The sequence below is a fragment of the Phocoena sinus genome, chromosome 19 (assembly GCF_008692025.1).
Source record: "Phocoena sinus isolate mPhoSin1 chromosome 19, mPhoSin1.pri, whole genome shotgun sequence".
Classification (NCBI taxonomy): Eukaryota; Metazoa; Chordata; class Mammalia; order Artiodactyla; family Phocoenidae; genus Phocoena; species Phocoena sinus.
Window position 1 is genome coordinate 10,609,374 of NC_045781.1, and position 23,947 is coordinate 10,633,320.

Genomic DNA, 23,947 nt, shown 5'->3' on the forward strand with positions numbered 1-23,947 from the left:
AAATGTTCTCTACCTTGACCTGGTTAGTGGTTACACGATTATATATATTTGTAAAAATTCATTGACCAGTACTCTTAAGATCTGTGTCTTTTCTGCACTTAGCCACGTTTAAGTTACACCTCAACAACAAAAAAGATAAAGAAAAGTAAGTACCTGTAAACTTTTCCTTATAGATTCCATATTACGATATTGAGAAGTTTCCATGACATAGTGAGACTGAGACAGGAGGGAAGGGGGCAGGACACTACCTTTAAAAGAATGACACAGGGCTTCCCTGGTGGTCCAGTGGTTAAGACTCCATGCTCCCAATGCAGGGGTCCTGGGTTTGATCCCTGGTCAGGGAACTAGATCCTGCATGCATGCCACAACTAAAGACCCAGCGCAGCCAAATAAATAAATAAGTATTTAAAAAAAAAAAAAAAAAAGAATGACACAGCCCCTTGAGGATATGACTAAAACTGTTTAGAACCTACTAGGCCCAAGATGGCAGAAGATTTGACTTCCCTAGACCTTGAGCTTCATTATACGTTTGTTGCAATACATCAGCATATGCTAAGTGACACACCCACAGGCACCATAACAGTTCTGAGGCTGACCATAAAAAGCCGAAGAGTGGGTGGTGGCCCAATTCCTGGAAATCCCCGCCCCCTCCCCAAAATATTTGGAATAATCTTCTCACTTGTTAGCCTATGAAATTATCCAGCCCATAAAAACTAACCACCCCCGCACCCCAGTGCCACTCTTGCCTTCTGAGATGGTCTGCATTCTGCCGATGGAATGTGTATCTCTCTAAATGAACTGACTTTCACTTTACTGTGGCTCGCTCTTGAATTTTCCTGAGTGAAACCAAGGACCCTCACTTGATGGCCCGTCCCTGGGACTCGCCTGGGACATGACCATCTTCTTGCACCCCATTCTCCTGCAACAAGACTGGGGGATAAGACAGCCATGTTTTCTCCATGGTGGACCCCATGTCCACCTCCAGCTACTGCTCTGTATCTCTGCTCCCTAGTCGATCACCATCTTTTTGGAACTCTGTTTCCTCGGCCCCAGTTTATCACCTCTCCTGATATTCCTGCTCCATCTCTAGGATGCTGGTCCTTTCCCCGATTCCTAAATGTGGGAGGCCCAGGGCCCAGTCTCTGCTCAACCTACTCCCTCAGGCTGGATGGTTTCAGCAAATTCCGGGGCTTTAAATGTCATCTATATATTAACAGCTTCAAAATTTAGCACACTTGTATAGTTATTGATAAAATGACAGGACATCTGAGGTTTGCTTAAAAGCTTCAAAAATAATACAGAAACTCCAGGAAAAAGTGTGCTTATATGTGCGAGAAGAAAATAGAATAAATAAGATAAGTAAAATGTGATGACTCTCCACACTGGGTGGTGGGTATGTGGGAGTTCTTTACACCAGAAAACTTTTGTGCGTGTTTTTAAATTTTCATAATGAAAAGTCAGTAAAAATTCTGTATCTACAAACCCTGGCTTCGCCCTAGTGCGACCACTTACTTGGACCACTTAAGATGTCCAACGTGCATCTCAAAGTCAAGCAGTTCAAAGCTTGTCAATTTCCCGTCAAGTCTACTCCTCCCCGTCTTGGTAAAAAGCATCACTCTTCACCCAGTGGGTCAGGCCCAAACCTTCAGGATAACTTTTAAGTCATTCCTGATTCATGTTTCGTCTCACATAACCCTCTTCCTGAGTCATCATCATCTCTTGCCCAGGGAAGAGAGAGCAGCTTCCTCATCTCCTGCTTCCACTGCTGCCCAGCTGCAGCCCATTCTCCTCATGGCGGCCAGTGCTGCTTTAACTATTTTGTGCACAGATAAGAGTCACATAGTTCAAAAACATGAAAGTCTTAAGACGTTTTCCTCCACATCTACCTATAACCTTCACCCCCACAGGGAACCACTGTTACTACTTTTTGAGAATAACACTAGAGAAATCTTTATAAAACATACCTCACAACATGCTTGTCCTTGCTCACGGCCCTCCAAAGGCTTCCTGTTACACTTGTAAGTAAATTCAAAAGCTCTTACCATAGCCCACGAGACCCCATGTAACCTGGACCTCTCTACAGCTATATCCCTAAATAATTCTACCCCTTTTCCACTCTGCTCCGGTCACTCTGGTCATCTTGATAATCCTTGAACACCCAGGTCCATTCTCACTTCGGGATCTTTCCACTTACTGTTTTTCAGCATCTTCCTATGGTTCATTCCCTTACCATCTTTCAGGCTTCTGCTCAAATGTCACCTCGGAGCAGCCTTCCCTGACCACCTGTCACTCTCTGTGACCTCTGTCACTCTCAATTCCCTTATCCTGATTTTTCCAAGCATCTTTTACTTGACATCGTCTGCCCCTACTAGAAGATCCATTCCTGAAGGGCAGGTGCTCTGTCCTGGCAGATGACTAGAGTTCCATAATTCGTTCAGTAGAAACAAACGAATGAATGAAGTGACCAGAGAAGTGACTTGAGAAATGAACAGATCGTTTGGCAAAGGGCTCTTAAAATTCCCAGTGCATGTACCCTTTGACTCAGCAATTCTACTTCAAACAAGACATTCTATTGATAATACTGTCATCTACATGCAGTCAGATGTACAGGATATTCATTGTGGCAAACGTCTGTAAGAGCAGAAGTTCAGAAACAACCTAAATGTTTATCAATAGGGTAATGGTTAAGTATGGTACATCCACACAACAGCACGCCATCCCATTTATATAAAAGGCAGCTCTCTGGGTGCTTGATTGCACCACTGACTCACCGCTAGGCAGGCTGCCCAATGCCAGGGAAAAAATGTGGGCTCGCCCTAGAGTGAGACAGGGTTGGGTTTGAATCCAGGCCCTGATGCCTCCTGGCCCTGGGTACTTCAGTAAGGCCCTTCTTCTCTCTCAGACTCATTTTCTGCATCTGTTAAATGAGGAGGGGAGAAGGTTACAGTGATGTATATAAAGCAGAACCCGGTATACAGTGGGCCCATGGTCCAATGCCAAGCCCCTTCTTTTCCCTTAAGTCAAATCTCCACCTCTGAGGGTTGCCCAGAGGTGAAACTGGCATTTGTGAGGCTACCCTGGGGTTGAGAAATTCAGGTAAGAAAAAGAGATTTGACCTAACAGATGAAGATGCTAAAGGGGATAATGTCAGACATAACACAAAGATGGCCTGTCATGTGTATCTCTTCCAGACACCCACAATCTTCTGGAGAATCCATAAACAACAGGACTCTCAACTCAGTCTGTGTGATGGTTGTTTTCACCCAGCCTGTGACAGCCTGGAGAAATGGTTCCACCTGCCACCTGTGCTGAGAAAATGGCAGCAGGGATGAGGCCTGGACGGGAGGGGGGCAGTTCAGACTCAGTCACTATCACTGTCATCGTAAACCACGAAATAATGACAACACACAGTGCTACTATGCACCAGGCACTATTCTAGGCACTGTCACCCATTTAACTCTGCCAGTACCATCATTCAGCGCCCTCATCTCCATTGTAGCAACAGGACACAGACGCAGAGAGGTTAAGGAACTTGGCCAGGCTCAAGCTCTCAACCCCAATGCTTTGCTGTAACAGTAGCTCCAGAAGGAAACTGAGAAGCGGTGCTCTAGGAATGGAATATGGGAACCAGAGAGGAGACGGACTTTTCTTGTCTACCCCATGGACTGCTCGACTTTTGTCAGAATGTACATATATTTCCTGTCCAAATATACTTTTGTTGTTGTTTGGCCACGCCACGCGGCATGTGGGATCTTAGTTCCCCCACCCAGGGACCACCTGTGTCCCCAAGCAATGGAAGCCGAGTCTTAACCACTGGACCTCCGGGGAGGTACCCAAATGTAATTTTAAATGAAAAATGGTAAATTCCTCACTCACCTATATATCTATGAATATATGTATATGTATATATACCCTTCTCCCTTCTCTTGAAGCATCTGTCGTTCCCATTGGTAACCACCCGCTTCAGCTAAGTCGCGGAGGCCTTTGGGCTAACTGCGCATGCGGTCTCTGCGGGGCTCACTCTCCGCCCGGTATTCATCTTAGGCGTGCACAGGGTTCTCACCGCAGGCGTTTGAATTGTCGACTCTTAGCACTGTATCCCTCCTCCACCGCAGCCCCCGAAGGGTTTATACGTGCTCTGCTTCCCACCAGTCCACGTCTCACATCTCTTCAGGATCTGACCTGCCCATGTCTGCTGCCTCACCTCCCACCGCAGTGGAACTCCATGAGTCCAAGCCAGTCTGGACCTTTCTCCCGGGGTTCCCTCGCCTGGAGTGTCCTTGCCTGCCCTTCAAGGTCCAATCGTACGCGCACCCTTTCCTAAGTGATTTGATTCCCTAGCCGTCTCCCTCCACAGACCGGGATCCCTTCCAGGGCCTACGCCAGTTCTGATTCATGCCTGTGTTCTCAGCACTCAATCAGCCCGGGACACTTACAATTCTTTCCTGCCGTCCCACCCCACCGCGTCCTGCCAACACCACAGCTGAAGCGGTACTCGAACCCAAAGCCTCCGGCGTCCCCGCCCCGCCCCGCTTCCCCAGCTTCTCTGAAAGCCCACGTACGCCCCCTGCGATGAGCACGCGTACTGAAGCGGAGTCGCCGCGCACTCCCAACTGCCCTCTGCAACCCGCCGCCTTGCTGAAGCCAACCACCTACATCAACGCATGCTCAGCTCGGCGCTCACGCTCGATTCTCGCGCGCCCAGCCTGCGGCGCATGCGCAGGGCCGGCAGCCCGCGAGACGTGATCTCGGTTCGACCCCGCGATATCTTCTCGACTTCTTCCTCCCTCGGACCGGCCTACCTTCGGTGCCGCTTCCGGGATGCCCCCACCGGTTCTGGGTTGACCGGTACCCGTTCTATCCAGCCACGCTCCCGGGTTCCCAGGCTCCATTTACAGGCCGGTGGCTTGCAGTGGAACCTCCCCGTCCCCACCCCACCTCCGTCTCGGAGAGCGCGCGCCCCCTTACGCCCCGGGAACCAATCAGCAGCCGCTTTAGGTAAGTGGCCCGCGTGCCTGCGCTAGGCTGGCGCCTCGGCGGGGGGCGGGGAAACGGGGCGTGTTTCGGGGCCCGGCTCCTCCTTGACCGCTAACTGGTCGTTCGGACGCCTGGCGGTTCTGCGTAACTAAGTTCGGAGTCAAAGCAACGCGTTAAAAAGCGCGTTGCCGGGAGTGGGGTGGGCCGGAGACAGATAATGTGTATATTGGAAAAATTTCAGTTCTGGGAGACCATTTATAATGAGGGCCTGTAAACTGGCGGTAAAGTACTGCGAAATCCGTCCAATAACGTGCAGAGCCTTGGGGACACTCGTAGAGGGCCTGCAAACGGATTTTTAAACAGTGGAGAGGTCCTCCAAATTCCTCTAAATATAGTGTAAATAGAAACTTAAGTTCTGGGATTCCCTCTAGGAGGCCTGTTAACAGGTGCCTAATTATGCTGAAGTACCCTGAATAAAACACAGACTCAAGTTCCAGGGGAGACCCCATATAAGAGGCTGTACATATACATGTAATTGCTGGAGAGTCTTGTAGAAAAATAGTGTGAATAGACCCAAGTTCTGGGGTGGGAGTGCTCCATTAGACCATAAATACGGAGTTAGGAATTGGGAGTCTCCCCAAATAACTTGCAGGTAGATTCTGGGTGATCCCCCAAAAGGAGCATGTTAAGAGATGCTTAAGTACTGAGGAAGCCCCCCAAAGAATTTGTAATAGGGGAATTTGTAATTTGTAGTTCTGGGAGGTCACCTTAAGAGTCCTGTAAATAAACACAAGTAGACTGGCTTTATACTTTTGGGGGGGTCCCCAGAGGAGCCTGGAAACTATTGGGAGTCCCCAAAATGCTTGTAGGTGAACTCTTAAATTCTGGGGAGCTTGCCATAGGGGCTGTAGAGTAAACTCAGATACTGTGTAAGTTCCCAGAATAACATGCATGGGAAGAAGGTCCTCATGGGTTATGTAAACAGACACATTACTGGTGGAGCAGAATCCCTATTGAGGCAAGAAAACAGACAATTAAGTGCTGGGGAGGCCTCCAGGATAAAGTGTAAACAGAACCTTAATTGCAAGGCGGGGAGGAGTCTCGATTTCTGAGGAGGCTGTCCTTCAGGAGACTGTAAACAGTCACTTAAGTGCTGAATCAGTTTGCATAAGCATGTGTAAACTGGCCTTGCTCTCCTTTGTCTCGGAAGGCAGTCTTCCACCTAGTTTGTGGCTAGGGGAGAGGTCACGTAGAGCAGTGGGAGAGGAGCTAGACAAGCCCCTACCTGGCTAGCAAAATTACTCCTGCATCCTGTAAACAGATACTTCCGTTCTGGGGAAAGAGTCTTACACAAGGACCTCTTAATGTGACTGTACTGGGGTGGGAGGTGGAGGGATTCATAGAATGATTTGAAGGCACTTCAGAGCTAAGCAAAGGTCAGCAAACTTTTTCTGTAAAGGTCCAGAGAATAATTACTTTAGACTCTGCAGCCCATAGTATCTCTGTCTCAGCTACTCACCTCTGCCATTGTATCAAGAAGGCAGCCATAGACAACTTCTAAATTGATGGATGTGGCTGTATTCCAATAAAACTTTATTTCCGAAAACAGAAGGCAGACCAGATATGGACCCGTGAGCTATAGCAGTTGGCCTCGGAGTCCTGCAAACAGACATACTCAAGAGACATCCCTGGAATGAAGTGTAAACAGCTGGGGAAACTCTCTAGGGGCCTATAAGCAGCTAGTTAAATGATAGAGAGTGGGTTATATAGATAACCATACATTTTATAATGTCTTAGATGTGAGACATATAATGACATATAATGACCCTGGTGAGGGACATATAATGTCCCTGGTGAGGCCTTGGAGTGTGAGGGATGGCAGACCATCAGTAATGGAAGGTGAACACACTGAAAGTAGAGGGACACCTGGTGAAAATAGGTCCTTGAATACAGGTGCCCCACCCCCACATGTGCCAGTATTGGGTAATCAAAAGGGTAGTTGTCGGACTGGGGGTCATGTTACAGATTTGTATGGAAATGCTTTGCTGCACTTTGGGAAAGAGTATGTCCCATTTTTATGTGACCTTCCCCCATGTGTTAGTATTTATGTTGAGAAAAGTGATTAACAGTTGGGAATAGTTTTGGCTACAAGAGATAGAAGGGGATTTGTCACTGCATCCAGAGATAGGCAATTTAAGGTTAATAGGGAGTCCCCGAACCTTGTGTTTTGTCTCTTATGCCTTCCTTCCATTAAGCTGCCTCACAGACCTTAATGGCTGCTTGAGCTCCAGCCTCCACACCCGCATTCCTTTCAGCTAGTAGGAGGAAGGAACAAAAGGCAGGTGCCAGTGTCTGTGAAGAAAAGTTTCTGAACGCTGCCAAAACACACTTCTGGTGTCATACCGTTGGCCAGAAAGAGCTTAGTCACATGGCCGCAGCTAACTGCAGACTAGGCTGAGAAGTGTATTCTGGATAGCCAGGTATCCAGCTCAGAACTGAGGGTTTTATTTCTTTGGAAGTAGTGAAGAATGGCTATTGAGATCCTGCTGGCAGTCACTGCCACAGCCACAGAGCTCTCTTGAAAGGAAGTGCCTTCTTATAGTCCAGGGTAAGCCAGATAGAGTGGGGAGAGACTTTTTTCATCCTGGAATCAACCTCTTTCTACCCATAGGTGACCATGTCTGAGTCTGGGCACAGTCAGCCTGGGCTCTATGGGGTAGACAGGCGGCGGCGGTGGAAGGAGCCAGGCCCTGGCGGCCCCCAGAATCTCTCTGGGCCTGGTGGTCGGGAGAGGGACTACACTGCACCTTGGGACAGAGAGAGACGGGTGAGTGTCTGGGCCCAAGGGCAGCATTCATGTGTCCACTCATTCCACCAATGTTTATTGAGCACCAGCTAGGCACCGGGCCCTCATCTAGATGCTGGGGATATAACTGTGGACAAAACAGACTGCGCTCAGAGTGATAAAGAGGCTCTCTTAGATGAAGCAGTCAGAGAAGGCCTCTCTGAACAGCTGACTTTTGAGCAGAGACCTGAAGGAGGCAAGGGGACAAGTCCTGACAGAATCTGAGTGAAGAGCATTCAAAACAGAAAGAACAGCAAATGCAAAGGCCCTGAGGCCTTTATCTGGTGTGTTCAAGGAGTAGCCAGGAGGCCAGCGTGGCTGCAGTGGATGAAGAAGGGGAAGTGATAGATGAGATCAGAGAGGAAACTGGGGCCAGATCATGTGGGACCTGATAGGCCTTGGAAAGAACTTTGGATTTCACTGACTGGAATTGGCATTGGAGTTTGAGCTGAGAGGTGCCAGAAGCCCCTGTTTTCCAGAGTTGTGTCATAATAGCAGGCTTTTTTGTTTATTGAGCAGGGTGCAGTGTGCTGGTGCTCTGCAGGGTGCTTTCCATCCTTTGGGTCTTGCTGAGCTCCTGCAGCTGTCCCATGAAGTAGAGCCTATGATAGACGCAGTTTTCACTAATGAGGAAATGAGTCTTAGAGGGGAAGGGACCTACCCAAAGTCACAAGTCAATAAGCTTTGGGGCCAGGACTTGAACCCGAATCCAAGTGAACCTCGGGCGCAGCACCACTGTGTCTGCTGTAGAGTGTCCTGGACCGGGAATCGGGAGTCGGGAGCTTTGTTGTGGGCCCGGTCCAGCCTTGCTCCTCTCCCGTGTGTAGGTGACTCACTGCCACAGCCTGCCCCTCGGGTTCTTTCTCCAGGGCCCTGCCCGCCTCTAAGGGCTGTTTATTGGTGGGGGGGGGGGGGGAGTGGAAGAAGATAATGGTTGGGACAGTTTCTGAGCCATAAAACTGCAAAAAACATGAAGGAAATTTATTCGCAGTGAGCTTGGCTCTTACTTACTCCTTCCCTTGGGCCACAGCATAAGTGACAACACGCAGTCTCTCCTCCTTCCACACACATCTTTCTGGGGTATGTTACCATCTTCCTGCACCTTCAGCTTCAGTCCCTGAACAAGCAACTCCCAGATGTCTTGTCTTTGACCCTGGCAGCCTCCTAACTGGCCAATGGACTCCTCACGTCCTCCATGTCTCCTGGGGACCTCAGCGTCTTCCTGCCAATTCTCTTCCTCCCGCTGCTAGTGACAGCCCATCAGGTCTCATCCTGGTCACCCCCACGCCCATCGGGCACCAGTGCTGTACATGGTGCCTCCTGACTGTATCTCCTATCCATCCTCATCTCTTCACCCTCACCTGTTCTTTGCAAAGCACGTTCATATCCTTTGGTTTGTCCTTTGTCATAGGCCAGTGAGTGAGCAGGATTTAAATAAGTATCCTCAATATGTAGGTGAAGAAACAGACCTACTGAAGGGTCAGGACTCTCCCAGGGTTACTGAGGGTACCACAGAAGGAACAGGATTCAAACTCAGGTCTCTCCCCTTTCTTAGGCAGGTGGGGGTGAGACAGAAGAGGCATGAAGAGGGTAAGGCACGGGAATCAGTCCGCTGACTTGGCTAGCCCGGGTGGGGGCTGGGGAGCGGAGGTTGGGACAGCAGGGCTGTCAGGATAGCAGCTCTAGATACTATGCACCTGCCACGTGCCCAGTGCTCCGTGGACGGTTAGTGAGTCCTGTCTACTTTCAGCCTCTTAACAGTCCTGTGAGGAAGGAATTCCTATCCCCATTCGCCAGATGAGCAAACAGGCCTAAGTAAGGGCGGTTCCTTATCCGTGTTCACACAACCAACAGAAGCCAAGGCCAAGTTCACATGCAGATGTCTCTCGCTCCAAAGCCCCAGCGCCTTCTGCCTGGGCTTGTCTAGCAAAGGCAGCTGAGTGGAGCGGCTGGCAGCGTGGTTCTGGAACCTGGCTGTCTGGCTTCAAGGCCTGGCTCCACTGCTTAATTGGCTGTGTGGCCTTGGGCAAGCCAGTTAACCTCTCTGGATCTCAGTTTTTTCATTTGAAAAATGGGGATAAAGGTATCTCTCACAGGGCTGTTGGTAGGATTGGAGGAGTTTATGTCTGAAGGCGTTTAGAATGGTTCTTGACACTTAGAGGGGTGTCCAGGGAGCTAGGGGAGCCACTCCTGAGTAACTGCCCTCCCTCACCACAGGATGGCAGCGAAGAGACAAGCACGGCGGTCATGCAGAAAACCCCCATCATCCTCTCAAAGCCTCCAGCAGAGCGGGTGAGTGGGGAAGACGCTTTGGAAGGGGCGGCTGGGAGCAGTTAGGGCAAGGATCTCTCCACTGACCGGAACCTTCTCACGCCCGTAGTCAAAGCAGCCACCGACTCCAACGGCCCCTGCCGCCCCGCCTGCCCCAGCCCCTCTTGAGAAGCCCATTGTCCTCATGAAGCCACGGGAGGAGGGGAAAGGGCCTGCGGCCACAGTGAGTGCCTCCACCCCCGAGGGCACTGCCCCACCACCCCCTGCAGCCCCTGCGCCACCCAAGGGGGAGAAGGAGGGGCAGAGACCCACACAGCCTGTGTACCAGATCCAGAACCGGGGCATGGGGACTGCCGCGCCGGCAGCCATGGACCGTGAGTTGGGGCCGGGCGGGATCTGGTTGGGAGCCGGAACCCCCTCGCACAGACCCTCAGCACGCTCTTGTCTGCAGCTGTCGTGGGCCAGGCCAAACTGCTGCCCCCAGAGCGCATGAAGCACAGCATCAAGTTGGTGGATGACCAGATGAATTGGTGCGACAGTGCCATTGAGGTACTGGAAGGCCAGGGCTCTCTCCCTGCTCGACCTTCTCTGGGTCCCACACCCTCACCTCCTCCCCGCCCCCCACCTCCTTGGCAGGCAACACCAGACTAGACAGCTTTCGGGCAATGGCAGCAGTGAGAGAATGGATCAGAAAGTTCTCACCTAGCTGGGCCGAATTTCATTGGCTTACACTAGCTCAGCTGTGCTGGTTGTTAAAATGCTGAAATACTTTGATACTGGTTGGCAAAGAGGGACCCATTACCACCGCAGAGGCCCTGGGATCTCCTGCCCGCTCTCGCACGCAGCAGGGCAGCCTCCTGGGCCTGCTCCAGTCCTCCTCCTGATTGGTCAAGACCCATGCAGTACCAGTGTGAACTGTTTTGAATGTTAGCCCCCGGAGGTTCCGCCTCCATCCCAACAGCCCTCACTGTAGTCCACACCTCACACCTCTGGACCATCATATCTACTTCCAGTGTCCCAGTCTTCATTTTCCCCCGTCCTGCTTTTTCCCTCCCAGGCTTGTCACATTACTCAGATTCTCCCAGGTATGCTCCCTCTCCTTCTCCAACAGCTTGGATTTACTAACAACATACCAGGCCCATCTGTTACCACTCTCATGTTGATATCAACTGGGAAGCTTTAAAAAAAAAAAAAAGCCGCTGTCCAGGCCCTGCTATAGAGCGCTTACCCACAAATCCCCAAACGTGGATCGTATAATTGAGGAACTGATTTGTAGTTTTGTTTAATTTTAATTAATTTAAATTTAAGTAGCTACATGTGGTCAGTGTCTACCATATTGAACTGGGCTAGCCCTCGATATTCTGCTTTAGTGGGTCTAGGGTTCAGCCCAGGATTAGAGGGGGTTTTTTTAGAGCTCTCCAGATAATTCTGAGGTGCAGCAGCCACATTAAGGACATGACTGTTTTCCTTGAGGAGTGTCTCTTATGCCCCCTGGTGGTGAAAATCAGCAGAGCTGGCAGCCCAGAGGTGAAGGTCTCAGGATTCTGTAGGACTCTTAAATCCCACAGACAGAGCCAGGATGGGCTGGTCTCCCCTTCCTGCTTACTGCTGCCTTTATCATGCTTTCCCATGTTTTCCCAACCTGCCTGAAGCCCAAAGCCTCCCAGGAGTCTGCTCCAGTGGCCCTCAGTTACCCAGTCCTGGCTTCTTCCACCCATCCTTTTGTTCCTATGCCTCTCCCCTTCTCCCCAAAATCAGGCGCCCCTTTTCCTCTGTGTTCCAGCCACTCTGACTTCCTAGTACCTTCTTGACCAGCGAGGCTCTTTTCTGCTTTGGAGCTCTCACAAATGCTGTTCTTTGTGCCCAGAACGTTCCATATACCCCCTTCCCCCGCCCTTTGCCCAGTTGAGGGGATTTGGAGCACAAACGTTTTTCTTTATCTCTGAGAAGGTAGGTGGGCAAGCCATGGAAGTCTTTAGGGCCCCTTCCTCACTCCCACTCCATCAACCGACAGAGTTTTGAGGGTCTCATTCCTGCCTCTTCCCGCAGTACCTGTTGGATCAGACTGACGTCTTGGTGGTTGGTGTCCTGGGCCTCCAGGGGACAGGCAAGTCCATGGTTATGTCGCTGCTGTCAGCCAACACTCCTGAGGAGGACCAGAGGTGAGGGGGACATTGGGTCTGCAAGGGAGGTGGCACCCACCTAGGTCAGGGAAGGGTGGGCCTGGATATTGCAAGTGGTGTTTGGTGTTCCCCTACCTTGACCTCAATGTCTCTGTCAGACGAGGATGATGACCAGTCTGGACCAAACTTTCGTGTAGCTCCAAGGACAACAATCCTGTACCTCCCTCCCTCCCTTCCTTCCTCGTTCCAGCAAATGGTACAGGACCAGCCAGGAGCTGGCATGGCGTATCCATTAAGTCTTTGGATTTAGGTTCACCCCAGTCTCAGCCCTGCCGCTCACCAGCTGGCTGGTCTTGGGCAGGTCCCTTCACCTCCTGGTATCTCACTTTCTCATCTGTAAAGTGCGTTTTTGGAGGATGAGACAAGATCAGGAAGGCAAAAGTTAACAAGAACTTGGCACAGAGCGAGTGCTCACAGGATGTGGCTGATGTGGCCTGGGACAAGAGACCTGGGTGAAGGGCGTGGGTTCTAGACCAGCCTCGGTCCTGCCTTGCTGAGTAAGGACAGGGTATGATTGTGAAGGTAAAGGAGGGAGTCCTTTGGGGGAGGAGGGAGCTTGAGCACTAGAGCCCCAAACTGAGGGCAGGGAAGGAAAGAGGGAAAGGCAGGGATTGGGGAGTAAGGTAGGGAACACAGACAGTCTAATTAGGGAAGAATCAAGATGGGGGGTGAGCAGGGGTTGTGGCCACTTAGGGTTATCTTAAAGCGTAGGAGTTTGGTTTTTATAAAGTCGGTGATGTCACCCTGGACACCATGGATGGGTCTCAGGGGTCCATGAACCCCCGAATGGTATATGCAGGATTCTACACACATTGACAGTCAGGCTTCTCTTCTAGGGAAAGTGTCCATAGTTCCCACCAGCTCTCAGAGGGGCCTGAGGGAAACCCGGAACAGGTTAAGAGCCCCTGTGGTGAGAACATACATCACCAGACCCCGAGCTGCAGCGCCCCGCCTCCCAGGTCGGCTCCGTGCCCACGCTTCTCCACTCACTCATGACTTCAGCCCAACTGGGCTCCGCTCTGGCACGGCTGCAGCTCTCTTGGCTGGCATCCTTTCCATCTCAGCTTCCACCCCCAACTAGCAAAACTTCCCTGTGGCTGTCAGCTCAGACACTTGAGCTAGAATCCTGTCGGCCTAATGTGTCCTTCTGAGGCAGGCCCGCCTGTGACATGGCAGACGTTGGTACCAACTCTTGGCATCAGGTCTCATAAGTTTTACCTCCTAGTTATCTTGAGAATTCATCTGCTCCTCTCCTCCATGCCCATCTCCTGGTCCAGGCCACTGCCATCTCCCCTGGAGGAGGCCAGGAGCCTCCTAACTGGTCTCCCTGCTTCAGTTCAACAAATATTTATTGGGTGTTTACCACGGGCTAGGCCCTGTCCTGGGTGCTGGGGCTACAACAGTAAACAAAAGTGGCAAAAATCTCTGTCCCCGTGGGGCTTGCATTTTAATGGGGAGCTAGTAAACAAGCACATTAGAAGATGATAATCAAACAGGAAGGGGTTATAGGGAGGTGGCTGGGGCCAGGTTACTGTACAAATCAGCTGGTCAGGGGGCCATTTGAGAACAAGCAGACGCTGAGGAGGGGGAGCAGGGAAAGCGCTCCAGTCAGGGTAAGAACTGGGAGCCTGGATGCCCCGTACCCTCTCACCATGGGGTGGAGAGTATTCAGTGCTGTGTGTCCCATACCTGGCACATGGCGGATACACTTGATAATTAATAGCTAGCTATTTTATATCGTCGTGTATCAGGCACTCTTTTAAGCACTTTATGTATATTAACCTCACAGTCACTCTGAGAGATTGAGACTATTGTTGTCCCCGTTTTACAGACGAGGAAACTGAGGAGAAAGAGATTAAGGAACTTACTCAAAGCCACACAGCCAGGAAGAGGCAGAGCTGGGGTTTGAACCCCAGCAGTGCAGCAAAGTCCTTGCTCTTAAACACCTCAGTCTGTTGATTTTGTTAAGACTTAACAGGTCTGCCTATGGGTAGGGGTAGGGATGAAGTCATGTGATATAAAACACAGCCCCCTAGGCAGCAGGGGCCATGAATGGAAGGCTTTGCGGGCAGGCGGGGAATCACATCTCATGGTCTCCCTCACAGGGCCACACTCCGGAGGCGGCAAAGGCCAAGAACCTGACCTCTAATGCCCCCACCTGCTCCTTTCCACAGGGCCTATGTCTTCCGGGCCCAGAGCGCCGAAATGAAGGAACGAGGGGGCAACCAGACCAGTGGCATTGACTTCTTTATTACCCAGGAGCGGATCGTTTTCCTGGACACGCAGGTGCTGACCCCCACTCACCCCACCCTGCTGCGTGCAGCACTCAGCTTCATCCCCAAATGTGTTTAAGCCAGAACCTTGCTTGGATTCCATGGGGCTTCGGCCGAGCCACGGACATGCTAGTGCCTTTGGGCAAGTTGTGTCTCTTTTTGGCCCTTAGTCTCCTCTTGTCAGATTTCACCCCCTCTCCACTCCCATCCATCGTGTACACAGGAGCCTAAAGAATCTTATAGCACAGCAGTTGGAAGTGTGGGCCCTGGAGTCAGTCTACAGCCAGAGCTGGCCTTTAAGTAAGTTTTAACCCCCCCACCTCCATTTTTTCATCTGTAAATGGGGGTGATAGTTTTCTTAGCTTCATAGGAGGGTTGTAGGGAGTCAGTGGAACAGTCCAGGCAGAGTGCTGGGCACGGGATGGTGCGTGGTGAGCCTTCAGGCGCCTCACTGTCACAAGAGCTGGCCTGTCCTGCGTTACCTGGCAGCTTTCCTCAGCTTCTCCAAGATCCCTGTTCCTTAGCTAGGCAGCCGGGGCCTGTGCGGCTCGCCTGTCAGACTCCCTGGACTCCCCTCTCTGATGTAGACACCGGCCCCACCACACACACCTCCAGGCCTTGCCATAGTCTCGCTCCTGAGCTCTGCGACCTTGGCCAAGTTGTTTAACGTTTCCACTCCTTGGTTTTCTTAAGTGGGAAAAACAACATTACCTCCCTCGTGGGGTTTCTGTGAGGTGTCAGTGAATTAACACAGGTAAAGTCCTGGCATGAAGTGGGTTCTCAGTACTCTTGGCTGTCAGCATCGTCACCATTAGAACAGTCTCTCTCCCCTTGCTTTGTTGCTTGGCTATTGCCTTCTCCTCCCTGAAGACTCCGCAGGGGCATTGCCTCCTCCCGGAAGCCTCCCCCTCCTCTGAGCGCCCACCAGCGCCCATGTGCACCCATGTGCACCTCCCAGCGCAGCACGTGGCTTACCACAATCTGTTCTTGCATTCTGTGCCCGCTCCTATCCGGTCTGCAGCTCCTCAGGGTTAAGAATCTGCCTGCCAGTGCAGGGGACAGAGGTTTGAGCCCCAGTCCAGGAAGATCCCACATGCCGTGGAGCAACTAAGCCCGTGCGCCACAACTACTGAGCCTGCGCTCTATAGCCCTCGAGCCACAACTACTGAGCCCATGTGCCACAACTACTGAACCTGTGCTCTAGAGCCCGCGAGCCACAACTACTGAAGCCCGTGCACCTAGGGCCCGTGCTTCATAAGGAAGCCACCACAACGAGAAGCCCGCGCACCACAAGGAAGAGTAGCCCCCGCTCACCGCAACTAGAGAAAGCCCACGAGCAGCAGTGAAGACCCAATGCAGCAAGCAAACAAGCAAGCAATAAATGAATGAATGAATGAATGAATGAATGAAAAAAGACAGAATGGAACACTGCAGTGTTTGGGGTTTTAGAAAGTGAGCCATTGGATTGACGAAAGAGGAAAGAGGAAAGCCTCTGCCTTTTTTTTTTTTTTTTTTGTGGTATGCGAGCCTCTCCCTGCCGCGGCCTCTCCCATTGCGGAGCAACAGGCTCCGGACGCGCAGGCTCAGCAGCCATGGCTCAGGGGCCCAGCCGCTCCGCGGCATGTGGGATCTTCCCAGACCGGGGCACGAACCCGTGTCCCCTGCATCGGCAGGCGGACTCCCAACCACTGCGCCACCAGGGAAGCCCCAAGCCTCTTTCTTAAAGTTAATTCCATCCAGGGCAGGAAGAAGTGGATAGATGATCCACTAATTTAGCCTTTTGTATTTTTAGTGGGATGTTCCTTTAAGAAAAGGTGATGAGCTCACAGACGGCTCTTGTACACCCACTGATGCAGTTCTTTGTTTGTTTTGGCTGTGTTGGGTCTTAGTTGCTTCGTGCTGGGTTTCTCTAGTTGCAGCGAGTAGGGCCTACTCTTCGTTGCGGTGCGTGGGCTTCTCATTGTGGTGGCTTCTCATTGTGCAGTACGGGCTCTAGGCGTGTAGGCTTCAGTAGTTGCAGCACTCAGGCTCAGTAGTTGTGGCACACGGGCTTAGTGGCTCCACGGTATGTGGGATCTTCCCAGACCAGGGCTCAAACCCGTGTCCCCTGTACTGGCAGGCGGATTCTTAACAACTGTGCCACCAGGGAAGCCCTGATGCAGCCTTTTAAATCCTCACTAGTCTTCACATTAATCATTGTTATTTGACCTGAGTGATTATCCTAGTGAAGTTTTGAAAGCATTTGATACTTTTTGTTGTTGTTGTTTTGCGGTACACGGGCCTCACTGTTGTGGCCTCTCCCATTGCGGAGCACAGGCTCCAGACGCGCAGACTCAGCGGCCGTGGCTCACGGGCCTAGCCGTTCCGCAGCATGTGGGATCCTCCCGGACCAGGGCACGAACCCCTGTCCCCTGCATCAGCAGGCGGACTCTCAACCACTGCGCCACCAGGGAAGGCCTGACAGCATTTGAAACAACAAAATAAGGGTGTCGCAGGGACATGACTCATTCAAGTGGATGTTCGATTTTCCAGCACTAGGAGTGCTCTTCTGGGGCACGGAGCACTTGGGAGCAGTGGGGACTTGTGAGAGGGCTGGGGAAAGTGTGTCGGCTTTGAAACTCTTTTTCTGTCACCCCTCCTCTCACTGACTAGTTCTTTCCTAATTAGAAACTGCCTGTGTACCTGACATTATTTTGTCCTGAGAGGTGATGTATCTGCAGTCATTGGGTGGAACTTGGGTGGCCGTGTCCCCTGGGATCCTGACCCACGGCCCTTCCCTGACACCTTGCTGTCTTCCTGCTCCAGCCCATCCTGAGCCCCTCCATCTTGGACCACCTCATCAACAACGACCGCAAGCTGCCTCCAGAGTACAGCCTGCCCCACACCTACGTGGAGATGCAGGTGAGGGGGCTGAGCCAGGCCTGGTGGTCCAGGATGGAGCGCTAGTGGATACGGATTAGGCTAGTTTCTGCTTCATAAGAGCCCTGGGTACCCCAGAGCTGGAGGGAGAGGACGGCACCAAGAGTCAGACCTGACTCAGCCCCTGGCTCTGCCTCTCGGCAAAATCATCCCCCCTTCAAGCCTCCGTATCCGCCTGTGTAAAAAGGGGCTGATCATTGCCACCTGGCCCATTTTAGGGATGGCCTGGAAGGGAGGTGCCAGTGCAATCTGGGCGCATAGTTGGTGCTTATAGGCTCAGAGGCGCTTTTGCCCTGCGGCCCCCTCAGCTGAGTCCTGAGATCAGGGACCTCAGTCTGGGCTGAGGGGACCTTCAACTCTGTTGTCCCTTCCTGCCCCCCTCAGTCACTCCAGATCGCTGCCTTCCTCTTCACGGTCTGCCACGTGGTGATTGTCGTCCAGGACTGGTTCACGGACCTCAGCCTGTACAGGTGAGGCGCTGTCGGGAGCGGAGCCAGGCTAGGGACGGGGGCCCCGAGACTCAGCCACTTGCCCAGCTCTCACCACTTCCACACGGCAGCCACAGGGACCCTTTGACAACGTGCGTTGGAGAGGATCACTGCCACCTAATCCTCTCTCAGCACACATACACACTTACCACACTCCACGGACTGTGCACATCACTCAGAGTAAAATTCAGAGTCCTCCCCATGCATGGCTAACAGAGTTCTACATGATGTGGTCCCAGTCACTGCCCCGACCTCCCCCAGCACTTGCCTCACTCCTTCCATCAGAGGTGTGGTGGCCCCACGGCTGTCCCTCGTGGCGCTTAGGACCTCTGCATGCCTCATCTCTCGGCTGGAAACACTCTCCCCGCGGCTGCCAGGCCCCCTCCCTCATGTCCTTCACGTCCCCCTGAGGCCTCCCTAACCTGCTAACTGCCTCTCCTGTGACTCTCCCGCTCTTACCCTGCTGTGTTCTCCTTCACTGCACGTATCACTCCCTGACAGGATGGTGTGGACCTTTTTATGGTCTTGTCTCCCTCGTTAGAATGTAAGCCCCAGTGGCTCACACAGTGCCTGGCACAAGGTGGATATTTAACAAGTTTGTTGAATAAATAGCACGCTGAGGAACTGCTCCTTAGAGCCTCGTGGTCCATCTCCAGGCGTAGGTGCCATTCCCGTGGGTCCCTGTTGGGCAGGGAAGGGAGGGAGTCAGGATCTGGCAGGAGTACTGCCTGAAGCAGCTGGAGGTTCCAGAAATGCCCCCAGATAGGACTGGCTCCAATCCTCTTGGCCTCAGGCCCCAGGAGGTAGCTGTGGGGAGGCCAGCAGCCCTGGGCATGGGGCCCAGACAGACAGATGGAAGGAACGGGAGCTTGTGGGGAGGGGAGAGCCAAGCTGAAGGAAGCAGATGTCTCCGGAGTCAGGCAGCCCTGTGTTTGAATCCCAGTACTTGTTAGGCGAGCGGTTGCTTTTTCCACACTTCCTCATAGGCAAACGGTGTCCTGCAGATGAAGTGAGTTAAAGAATGTAAAGCGTTCAGCACAGCACCTGGTGCCTAGGAAGCAGTAGATTAAGTGGGAGAAGGTTTGTGTTAGTAGCTCTGGGGATGGGTGGGAGCTGAGGGTCTGGCCAACAGTAAAAAATCAAGCTGCTGGGGGAGCCGGCTGTTGTGACCAGATCTAAGTGACTTCATTCTGAAACACCCCCTCCTACCACCATCGTCTGTTGGAATTCATTCAAAAGACAAATATATTGGACATTTACGTAGGCTGGTCTCTGTCCTGGGCTCTGGGGATACAGGTGTGAACAAACAGGTAACACAGGCTGCCCTGTGGAGTTCACATTGTGGTGGGGTGTGGCCTCAGGCTGGCCCTTGCAGAGCCTCGGTTTTAAGCCAGAGTCTACAGGTGGCCTCCCCAGAGCAGGTGAATCCCTAGAAATTGTGGATACCATATTTGTGGCCCGATTTACGGACGGCCTGGAAGGGAGGTGCCAGCGCAGTCTGGGCACATAGTAGGTGCTTATAGGCTCAGAGGCCCTTTTGCCCTGCGGCCCCCTCAGCTGAGTCCTGAGATCAGGGACCCCAGGCTGGTCTGAGGGAACCTTCAACTCTGTTGTCCCTTCCTGCCCCCTCAGTCACTCCAGATTTCTTTGTGTACGTGTCCGTACGAGAAGAAGGGCCATAGTTTATCAGATCCCGTTAGCCCTTATCTCAGGTTTATTTTATTTACTTTTATATATACTTCTATATATTTGGAAGAATTACTTTAAAATAGCATAAACTGAAAACTTATATCCATACAAAAACCTGCACAGCTTTATTCGTAATTGCCAAAACCGGGGGCAGCCAAGATGTCCTCTGGTAGATAAACGGATAAATAAGTTGTGGTACATCCACACGATGGAATATTATTCATTGTTAAAAAGAGATGCACTGTCAGGCCATGGAAGACAATGGAGGAGCCTCAGATGGAGATTATTAAGTGAAAGAAGCCAATTTGAAAAGGCTTCATACTGTATGATTCCAACTCTGTGACGTTCTGGAAAAGGCAAAACTATGGAGACCAGTAAAAATATCAGTGGCTGCCAGGGTTGGGAGGGGGAGGGAGGGGTGAATAGGTGGAGCAGGGAGGATTTTTAGGGCCCTGAAACTACTCGTGTGATGCAGGTGGTGGGTTTATGTGGTGTTTGTCAAAACCCATAGAACATACACCACCAGGAGGGAACCCTAATGTAAGCCATGGACGTCGGGTGGCAACGGTGTGTCACTGGAGGGTCATCGGGATGTTGCCAAGCGGGAAGGCTGTGTGTTGGGGGGGGGGGCTCCGTGGGAATTCTCTTTGCTTTCCACTCAGTTTTGCTATGAACTTAAAACTCCTCTAAAAAGTAAAGTATTTTTCTTGATGGCATAAACTCGTTAAAAAAATACATACGTGTTGACATGGGTCCATGGATCAGTGTCTGAGAGGGCTGTCTCTGGGTTCCCTAAAACTGTGTGAGGAATATGGTGTGTATGTGGCATTTTTCTGAGTGTGGCTGTAGCTTTAATCAGATCTGTGAAGGGAGCCCCCTCCTTCCCCAGGCTGTGGGATATGGGGGGGCCGGAGGCAGAGCACCAACCTGTCACCCCAAACCCCAAGGTTCCTCCAGACAGCAGAGATGGTGAAGCCCTCCACCCCGTCCCCCAGCCATGAGTCCAGCAGCTCGTCAGGCTCCGATGAAGGCACTGAGTACTACCCACACCTGGGTGAGAGGCATTCCGGGGGCTGCACTGGTGGGCAGGGGAGAGTGGGGGGTGGAAACCGGGAGTACTCTGGGGAGGGGGCGCTGGGAGGAGCACCTGTGGGGGTTGTGAGGAGAGTCAAAAAGGATTAGCTGCCACTTCCTCTGAGGGGCCCCCTGGCCATCAGGGCGTGACCCCCGAGTCCAGCTCTGGCCCCTCGATCAGAATGGGAGCCCCTTGGGGGCAGGACCGTAGTCTGCCTGTTTCTGGGTCCATGGCATGGGGCTCAGGGAGTGAGTGTGGCGTCGGCCCCAGTGGCGCCACACACCCTGTTCACCCTGCTTGGGCCCCTACTCGTGCATCCCTGGTCCGCTCTGTCCTTGCCCTGCGCTCTGACGCACTGCTCCTCTGCAAAGATCCGGCTCGTTTATGACACCCCAGGCAGGGTCTTCCCTGCTTCCTCCACCTGGCCCAGCCCCTGGTCTTTCTGCCAGGCTCCTGGCGACTTCCTGAGGGCAGAAACCAGCTCTGACTCATTTCTCTGGGTCCCCAGCGCTGCCCAGCACAGGGCCTGGTACTAAAGGGAAGTTACTTATTATGTAAATACAAGTGATCTGAGCTCAGGGGCAGGGCCGGTCTTTGGTGTGAGAGTGGCGAGTGGCAGTGGCGAGCTGGAGCAGCACGGGAGCTCGGCCTCTCCTCCCACCCGCAGTCTTCCTGCAGAACAAAGCTCGCCGGGAGGACTTCTGCCCTCGGAAGCTGCGGCAGATGCACCTGGTGATTGACCAGCTCATGGCCCACTCCCACCTGCGGTACAAGGGTGAGGGCCCCCAGCCACCCCCCAAGCTGGCCAGCGGCCTTCTGGCTCCCAATCCAGTCCCAAAGCCCCGGCCCCCAGACCCGTCCCCTGACGCCCGCTTGACCACCCCGCGCATACCTCCCCCGGGCCTGCAGCACTGTGCCTGCAGCCTCACGGGTTCCCTCCGCCAGGTACGCTGTCCATGTTACACTGCAACGTCTTCCCTGGGCTCCCACCCGACTTCCTGGACTCCGAGGTCAATCTGTTCCTGATGCCCTTCATGGACAGTGAGGCAGAGAGTGAAACCCCCCCAAGAGCAGGTACGGTTCCGCCTCGAGGGCATCTGGTCCGTAGGGAGACACAGGCTGCCCCGGTCCGGGGGTGACAGGGACCCGCCCTGGTCTGAGGGGAGACGCAAGCCTGTCCCTAAGGTGCTCAGACCCACCCTTCCGTAGGAGCATGTTTCCGAGTCACGGAAGGACGGGGGGACCTGGGCCGGGGCTGAACTCAGAGGCGCTCCTGGCAGGCCAGGATTCTGTTGACGGGGAGGAAGGGCCTCTCTCGGCGGGCTGTCCCCCTTCCCCTCCCCTCCTAACTTCTGACTTTCCAGGACCCAGTTCCAGCCCCCTCTTCTCCCTGCTCCCTGGGTACCGAGGCCACCCCAGCTTCCAGTCCTTGGTGAGCAAGCTCCGGAGCCAGGTGATGTCCATGGCCCGGCCGCAGCTGTCACACACGATCCTCACCGAGAAGAACTGGTAAGAGCGCTCGGCAGAGGAGTCAGTGTGAGGGCCCCACCTCGACCGTGTTGAGGGTCTCGGAGGTCTCTCCACACCTCAGCTTCCCTTCCTGGAGCACTGATGAGTGCTACCATCTTGTTGCTGTTCCATGTGATTTTGAATCCCAATCAGCCAGGAGGGTGTAGATCTTGTCACCAGTTTTACTAGTGGGGAGGTTCAGGCTCAGAGAAGGAAGTGTCCATGCACTGTGGTTGGGTGTCACTTGACTGCAAGGAGTAGGGCCAGTGAGCTCAGTCAAGTTTAAAGATTTATTCTGAGGCCCTGAGTGCAGAGAGCATAGCTGCACCTGAGAGGAAAGCGGAAAGCTGTCGGGAACCACAGGAGCCGCGTTCTCCAGGCCCCCCTCCCCCCACTAGCCCCCTCCACTGGGAGCCTCTGCCTCTGGCTTTCTCCACCTTCCTTCACAAAGCCCTGCGCTGCCTCCCCAGCCCCGACTCTACGTGGCTCTCTATGCCCAGAGCCCACAGCAGTGCTGCCACAGACCCGGGGCTGCCTCATCTCATTTTCCAGAGAAACAGAAACTTGAGAAGTAGCTGCAGCTTGGCTCCCCTGGGTCTGTCTGCAGTCGGCTGTGGGCAGAAGGGGCAGGGAGTGCAGACACAGCAGGAAGCCACTCTGGAGCTCTGTTTCTCTCTTTGGTCTAAACCAGGGCCCAGCGGGGAGGGGAGAATTTGGGAGGTGGGAGGGTTATGCAGCTGCTAGACATTTCTGATCATCACAGGACTCTGGAGGGATATAGAGATAGACCCCTACCCACAAAGGCCAGCACTGAGTGGAGCGGGAAGCAGTTTGGGACCAGAGGTGGGCGCTCGAGGACTTCACCTTTGCTTCCCCTGGGGGAGGCGAGGGGATCAGGCCACCTAGCATCGGTGTTGGCATCTTCCCTGCATCCCAGGCGTTACGGTCATGCGGGGGCCACAGCCAGGGCAGCTCTGACTGTTGACCTCCCCTCACAGGTTCCACTACGCCGCCCGGATCTGGGACGGGGTGAAAAAGTCCTCCGCCCTGGCCGAGTACAGCCGCCTGCTGGCCTGAGGCCAAGGGGAGGAATGTCTCGCAGAGAACCCCCTTCCGGGCCCCCAGTGGATGGCGAGGGGCACCCACGTCCTCTCCCTGCGGGGCAGAGAGCGGCAGCAGGCCTGATGGACAAGGGACCGTGACTTCCTCACCCAGAGACACGAGGTGTCCAGGGCCGGTCCCCCATCCTCAAGGGAGCGTTGTTCAGGGGGTGACTTTGAGATCCCGCCCCCAGCCTGGACGAGGTAGCCCATCATCAGCCCCCACAGGGACAGGCGGCGGGAGGAGCCTGAGTGGTCACCAGGAAGCCCAGGCTCCGTGTCGGCCTCCCTCTGCAGGGACAGGAGCAGCAGGTCCCTCTGCCCTGACTCCAGGCCCCTGCCTGGAAGGTGAGGCAGGGTCTGGGAGCTCTTTATTGGGGCAGATCTGGTGGCTGGAATAAAAACAGTCACGCAAGCCTGTTCTGGCGCTCATCTTCTTCCCCCTCCCCAGCGTGCTGTCCTGGGAATCCCCCTGTTCTGGGTCCCAGCCCTTGGGGGCAGGTTAGCCATGGCCTCCCATTGGAGCCTGAATGAACTTCCCGTGGGCACATCCACTGTAGGTCAGAGAGTTGCCACGGGTGGTTAAAGACCAGTCTTTGCTACGGAGGAAGCCTCTAG

The 23,947-nt window shown here is 53.3% G+C and overlaps 1 protein-coding gene and 1 long non-coding RNA gene across 3 annotated transcripts; one reads left to right on the forward strand and one right to left on the reverse strand.

Moving 5' to 3' along the window:
• Positions 1-2,646: 2,646 nt before the first annotated feature.
• LOC116744459 lies at positions 2,647-7,771 on the reverse strand. The gene is made up of 3 exons (XR_004347047.1): positions 7,643-7,771; positions 4,803-4,992; positions 2,647-2,917 (listed from the first exon to the last, which is right to left on the reverse strand). It is a non-coding gene; the product is annotated as an uncharacterized LOC116744459 (long non-coding RNA).
• On the forward strand, positions 4,812-23,747 carry SMG9 (SMG9 nonsense mediated mRNA decay factor). Of its 2 annotated transcripts, none has more exons than XM_032614189.1 (14): positions 4,812-4,998; positions 7,649-7,804; positions 10,040-10,114; positions 10,203-10,467; positions 10,545-10,642; positions 12,143-12,255; positions 14,451-14,562; positions 17,355-17,450; positions 17,853-17,938; positions 20,593-20,699; positions 21,388-21,495; positions 21,666-21,794; positions 22,085-22,229; positions 23,228-23,747. In XM_032614189.1, exons 2-14 carry the CDS (start codon positions 7,655-7,657, stop codon positions 23,304-23,306), a joined length of 1,563 nt encoding a protein of 520 aa, XP_032470080.1. In that variant the 5' UTR covers positions 4,812-4,998; positions 7,649-7,654; the 3' UTR covers positions 23,307-23,747. The 2 variants fall into 2 exon arrangements, with proteins under 2 accessions (XP_032470080.1, XP_032470081.1); XM_032614190.1 differs by lacking the exon at positions 4,812-4,998 and adding an exon at positions 9,378-9,412 and having other exon boundaries at positions 7,668-7,804.
• The last annotated feature ends 200 nt before the right edge of the window (positions 23,748-23,947 follow it).